We start from the raw sequence: 6,879 nt of genomic DNA on the forward strand, positions 1-6,879 counted from the left end.
ATTTTAAGATTCTAAAGAGCCAATTTTGTTGGTGTCACCTTCTTTTGTAAAGGACGAAATTTTAAAAGAACCAATTCCTGCCATAAGCGTCATACTAACATTCAAAGGACTTTAGTCCTTTTGATGATCCAGTTGTCTGCCAAAGAGCCAAAATTTTCCACTTTTCTTCTCTTTGCCAAAATCCATTATCATCAAGTGTAGATTTTGTTAGTTTATCATTATCGCACAAGACTACATAAGGAAGACCATAGCACAAATTTACATCCTTCCCCCATAGATCCATAGCTTATCAAACTTCCTCCACAAAATTTGGCGAAACAAGACTTTCTGTGTACAGACTAAATTGAATTCCATAACCATGATGGATCTGAACCTGAGGATGCTTGAAATTGTTGTGTCTTGAATTATATAGCAATAAACTTGAACCGTGTTGCAGTAATATTTCATCATTATGGGAGATGAAAACTGGCAAAATTGAATGCTCAATAGCTGTAAAATAAGGGATTGAAGCCACCTTAGTCCATGACTCCACAAGTCCATACACCTTCATTACCCACACATCCATCTGGACCTTATAATAGTCGCAAAATACACATAGATTACCATCTAAAGTCCCTAATTCCCAATCAGAATTACCATCAACGAGATCGGGCAATGCTACATTATCATATGTCCCGTCTACGAGGTTTAATGAAGAGACAAACCATGAGTCACTCTTATCACTAACACGCATAGCGATCCAATGAAGTCTTCCGTTTACAAATTTAGCAGGATCATTGCAAAATATAACACTTGGGTACTCTTTAGTCATTTCCCAAGAATTAGTTCTTAGACTATAAATCCTAAATTCATTCTGAAACCCATAGTGACTATGCGAACTTCCCACAACTTGTACAACTTTGTAATCATCTTGACACTCATTGTAACCAAAACCATAAGCCACATACGAACTATTATGCACCTTACTACCTGAAAATGACAATTTTTTCAACTCTCTTATAGACGGATTCCATAGAAATAGGTCGCGTAAACCACCAGAAATACAGAACAATCCATCACACGAGCCCACAACGTTATAGTGAACAAATGGCTCTTTGCAAGGAAAATGAAGCTCATCAGGTATATGGGGAGATTCTTGATAATACATAATTGCATAAAGAGAGCAAGTGTCAAATGTTAGGGTGTTTTCATAAGAGCTACTAAAAAGAAGAGCAAAACCTTGTTTCTTGGTTGAAAATTTGAGATGGGTTTTGAGGAATTTGGGAGCTGAGATGAGAGAAAGCAAAGATTTAGAAACACACCTCATCCTCAACAAAGATTTTACGGGTAATCTTACCAGTATTTCAAATATTATTTCTTGGGGAAGAAGTGGCAGTGAGTCTGATTCATGGGCCATTGATGTTCTTGCCCGGAATTCCATCTGGCGTGGGGTAGTAAGAAAGGGTTTTTTTTTTTTTTTTTTTTTTTTAAATTATTTTTATTACATAGGGGGGTGGGGAAGGGGAAATTTAGGAGGGATTACAATGTGGGGATTCGAACCCTCACCAACAAGGTGAAAGTTCAGGTAGTTTGGCATTAAATTTATGTTTTCGCGTGCTTAATTAGGTGATAGGTTTTGCTTTTTGAGTCAATTTGACTAAATTTTGAAAATAAATTAGATTTTATTAATTTAATATTTAAAGATTAAAATTTTTATATATTTAAAAAGTACTTTAAGTTGCAACTTTTCACATATCAATTTGCTGAAAAAATATATCTTAAAATATTGGTCAAATTTCATGTAGTTTGAATCTATGAAGCGAAAAGTATCAAATAAATTTAGACAGACAAAGTATTATATTTGGTTGAAGATATAAATTTGAATCCCACCTTACAAAATATAAATTTAATCTCAAATTTAATTCTGAGATATCCACTTTTATCTCAGGAATGTGAATTATTTTATTTTATAGTTGGTTGAATTGTTCATTCCATATAAACTTTTTGGGGTTATTTATGTTATAATTGTGATATTATTTTTATATTATACTCAATGTTGAATAACAACATGACAAAGATGTTCTTATAACTAATCTCTTAACGTCCTTTAAGAAAAGCAAGGTTAAAAAAAATATCCAAGTTTATCTAGTGTAAACTCTAATGCATATTTTATTTAGTCCAATGAACCAAACATATACAACTAAAGTAAATAGATTAAATAACTCTGTTGTTATTTAATTTTGATATTATACTTCCCAAACCTGTTCATAAAGCAAACAGCCCAAGTATGCTAAATGTGCACCAAAATAACATTTTTTTGCACGGAGTGCCCTTCTTTTGGGCTGGTATTTATATTTTGCCCCTCATTTATGTCTTCTTTAATTTTCGCTTCTCGTCATTGCGTTTAATGAAAGTTTTTTGACTAAATTACCCTTACCCCATTAAAACTCTTTCTATTTCGTCATTTGCTCTTTTCTTTTCTTTTTTTTGCTTCTTTCCTCCTCTTTTTTGTGTCTATCTCATCCGTTTCTAAAACTTAAAAATTTAATTTGGATCTTTTGCTCGTTTCAATATTTGTTTTTATGTTAAATTGTTGTTTGTTGAATTGATATCTTTGTCTTCGTCATTTTTTATATTTAATTGATCTTTTTTTATTTAAAATTATAGTGTTTTGTTATAGTGTCTCCACGATTTTTTCAACTTTAGTTTCGTTCCCCATGTATATATTTTGATTTTTTGAATATCGCATTATGAATGTCGTAATATATTTTAGCTGATTTTGATATGCGTTTTGGTTTTCTCTTTGTTGAATCTTTGAAGTTTTTGCAGTGAATGCCTTTTTATGTTGTTATCGCTCGTTTTTGTTTAATAATCGATTTTTTGAAGAATGTTTTTGTCGAGGCAAACATATGCCGGGTCCGCAGAGTTTATGATTTTTGAAATCGAAGTTATGCCGTCTCCGGCATAAAGTTATGCTTGTTGACATAACTTCATGAATTAAGTTAATTTATGTGTGTCTTGATTTTTTGGTATTGTCTTGTTAATAATTTTGATTTTTATGCAATCTTATGTGTTATTGGTGTTGTTTTGTTAATAATATTTTGTTTTGATTATGAAAATGAAAGTTTGCCTCTCACGGCATACTTTGTAATTTTGTAAAGTGAACTTCGCCTCCTACAGAGATTTGTCTAATTCTTAACACTTGTGTATTTTTTTATTTTGCTTATGAAAATGAAAGTTGCCTCTAACAAAGATACTTTGTTCTTTTGTAAAGTGAACTTCTACCTCCTCCCTAAGATACTTTTCTAGTTCTTAACACTTGCGTAAATTTTTGTTTTGCTCATAAAATGAAAGTTTGCCTCTAACAAAGATACTTTGTTCTTTTCTAATGTAAACTTTCGCCTCCTCCAAAGATACTTGTCTAATTCTTAACACTTGTGTATTTTTTTTTATTTTACTTATGAAAATGAAAGTTGCCTCTAACAAAGATACTTTGTTCTTTTGTAAAAGTAAACTTCGCCTCCTCCGCATGTTTTTCTAGTTCTTAACACTTGCGTAAATTTTTGTTTTGCTCATAAAAATGAAAGTTTGCCTCTAACAAAGATACTTTGTTCTTTTCTAATGTAAACTTCGCCTCCTCGGCATACTTGTCTAATTCTTAACACTTGTGTATTTTTTTTAATTTTACTTATGAAAATGAAAGTTGCCTTTAATAGCATACTTTGTTCTTTTGTAAAGTAAACTTGGCCTCCTCCGCATACTTTTCTAGTTCTTAACACTTGCGTAAATTTTTGTTTTGCTCATAAAAATGAAAGTTTGCCTCTAACAAAAGATACTTTGTTCTTTTCTAATGTAAACTCGCCTCCTCCAAAGATACTTGTCTAATTCTTAACACTTGTGTATTTTTTTTTTATTTTACTTATGAAAATGAAAGTTCCTCTAACAAAGATACTTTGTTCTTTTGTAAAGTAAACTTTCGCCTCCTCCGGCATATTTTTCTAGTTCTTAACACTTGCGTAAATTTTTGTTTTGCTCATAAAAATGAAAGTTTGCCTCTAACAGCATACTTTGTTCTTTTCTAATGTAAACCACCGCTCTCCTCCGGCATACTTGTCTAATTCTTAACACTTGTGTATTTTTTTATTTTACTTATGAAAATGAATGTTGCCTTTAATAGCATACTTTGTTCTTTTGTAAAGTAAACCTCGCCTCTTCCAAGATACTTTTCTAGTTCTTAACACTTGCGTAAATTTTTGTTTTGCTCATAAAAATGAAAGTTTGCCTCTAACAAAGATACTTTGTTCTTTTCTAATGTAAACTTCGCTCCTCCGGCATACTTGTCTAATTCTTAACACTTATGTATTTTTTTTATTTTACTTATGAAAATGAAAGTTGCCTCTAACAAAGATACTTTGTTCTTTTGTAAAGTAAACTTTTGCCTCCTCCGCATACTTGTTCGTAACTTTGCCCGATTATTTTTGTCATTTTAAGTTACTATAATTTCAAGTCTAAGTCATTGAGCATTGTATACTAATCAAATGGAACGTATAAACTAATCAAAATCGTAACAAAGCAATAAATTTGATCAATTCTATGTTGTTGAGTAAAATTATGATTTGCAATGTGAATCTCAACTGCATATCAGTTGTTTAGTTCATAGAAGATGATTTGTTGTTAATTTCAAATATTAACAAATCTAAACTTAATAAAGCATCAAATTAAGTTGAATTACATTCAATTGAAACGCTATATATTATGTATTTTATCTTTTTCGATGTTGTAGCAAACAAAATCAATGGAGATTCTCGTGAAATGTTGGAACGATGGAACGATTGAAAGGTTTGTTGTTGAAATGATGGATAGGTTTAATTGGATGTTTGGGGTTCAGTTACGGACTTTGATTTTTATATGTTATAGGTAGGGGTAGTAAAGTCTTTTTCTTATTATCTTTTAGCTTAAAAGGGCAAATATTAAAGACCACGCATTACGGGAGCAAAAATTAAAGACCAGCGCATTTGAAGGGCATTCGCGCCAATTGCCCCCAAAATAACAAGTACTCTACTAATTTAAGCAAGGATTTAAGTCTCTGCGCTTATTGTGTAAAATATATTACACAATCCTATCTCTTATGAAGTAAATCATGTAAATATCTATTGTTGGATATTGGATTGCGGATCGCTCCATGTGGACTCACCTAACCTGGTTAGTAGAGATAAAGAACAAAAGAGGTTATTATGTGAAACGTTATTTTTAAATCAGATAACTTCCACTAAAAGGAAATTGTATTTCGTGGATAATAGAAAAGCGGGTTCTTCTCCATAACCTCTGCCTACATTCTTAATAAGAGCAGAACAACGCATAAGGAATGCAATACAAAATTTCTTCTTCTCTCAATCTCCCTAAAAACACATACAAAGAAAAGGAATTTATTTCGTGTAATACTAACTTCGTTTCCTGTAAAGTCGAGGTTCGACTTGTGGCAATCCTTTTGGTGGTAATTACAACAACTTCCCATTTGCATCAAAGAGGTACGCAATATGTTGTTCTTGCCCTGTTATTCTTTTCTTACAATGGTATTGCCTAGATTGTGTACTCTAATTTGAGTACACGGTTGTATCAGTTCTTTCGATTATTTATGTGTTTGCGCTGCATCTTCGCTATTTTCCTTTTGGAAGAATTTGAAATTCGTTTCGTGTTGTTTGGGGTAAATCCAATTCGAAACTGAAACGACGTTCAAAGTTGAATAACAAATTGCAGATAGTAATATACTTTGAAAAGGACAATGGAAATAATTTTAATTATATTAGACTCTTTTTCTCCTTCTACGTTGAAAACTGCAAGAAAGACTAGTGAATCTTTTTTTTTTTTTTAACTTTTCCACTTTGATTGACCAATGAAAAAGTCATTTTTTTAAAGAAAAGTATCCATGTGTTTACAACAAGTCTCGATAATAAAGAAAATTGGTTATTCTCAAATTTTTCCCTATGCCTACGTGATAGAGATAATGTTGAGAAAGTAATTCTCTGCAATTAAAAGTTAATCCATGAGTTTGGATTTTAGGGTTTGACTAGTCTGTCAATTTTTTTTTTTTGGGTCATGTTCCTTACTACAGTTTTGATATTGTTGTGAAGTTGCTAGAGAAAAAGCATAAGAATGGTTGACTATTGAAAGATAACTTTTTTTTTTAATTAAAAAGACTGAAAATTAATTTTTGTGTATAACATATTTGAAATTTCAGCATGAATATTATATTTTCAGAATCTACTAGATCGGTTATGGCTTACCATTGATAAATTACCCATTAAAATGGATTAAAAACAAGTGATATGATATTTTGAAGTTATCTTTGAAAAGTGTGACCCTTTTTTTTTTTTTTTTTTTTGAAAAGCTACATGATGTAATTTGATTTCTGGAAATTACTTGTTAAGAATTACAATGTGTGGTATATATTTTCATAATCTACTTGTTACAAGCTTTCTATTGACATATTATTGATGTTAAACAGATTAAAATGAGTGAGTTATGAAGTGTTGAAGTTATGTTAAGTAAAAAAAAAAAGGATTTTTTTATGACCTCCTAACAGCCACACCATTACAATGGTATATGATCCTTAAACGTAATTTTGCCTTCTATGAGTAATTGCAACATATGCTGTCACATTGAATGGTATGTCCATTCTTATTGTTTCATTGTTCCTCCTATTTGCATACGACCGATTGACAAGTGTCACGACCTCTAGGGGCCATGACGGCATTTGGTAGCTAACTATCGAGCACCTATCATTAGGCTAATCATCATACTCAACCTCAACATATATAATCTCCAAAGCAACCCATATCTATATACATAAGCCCTCACGGTATACAAATGATATACAAGAGTACAATGACATCATCATGG

At 31.4% G+C, this 6,879-nt stretch overlaps 1 protein-coding gene across 1 annotated transcript; it reads right to left on the reverse strand.

Annotated features, from left to right (window-relative positions):
• Positions 1-289: 289 nt before the first annotated feature.
• On the reverse strand, positions 290-1,396 carry LOC132048920 (F-box/kelch-repeat protein At3g23880-like). The gene has a single exon (XM_059439601.1). It carries the CDS (start codon positions 1,394-1,396, stop codon positions 290-292), a length of 1,107 nt encoding a protein of 368 aa, XP_059295584.1.
• Positions 1,397-6,879: the final 5,483 nt, after the last annotated feature.

This window comes from Lycium ferocissimum, chromosome 3 (genome assembly GCF_029784015.1).
Source record: "Lycium ferocissimum isolate CSIRO_LF1 chromosome 3, AGI_CSIRO_Lferr_CH_V1, whole genome shotgun sequence".
Lineage (NCBI taxonomy): Eukaryota > Viridiplantae > Streptophyta > Magnoliopsida > Solanales > Solanaceae > Lycium > Lycium ferocissimum.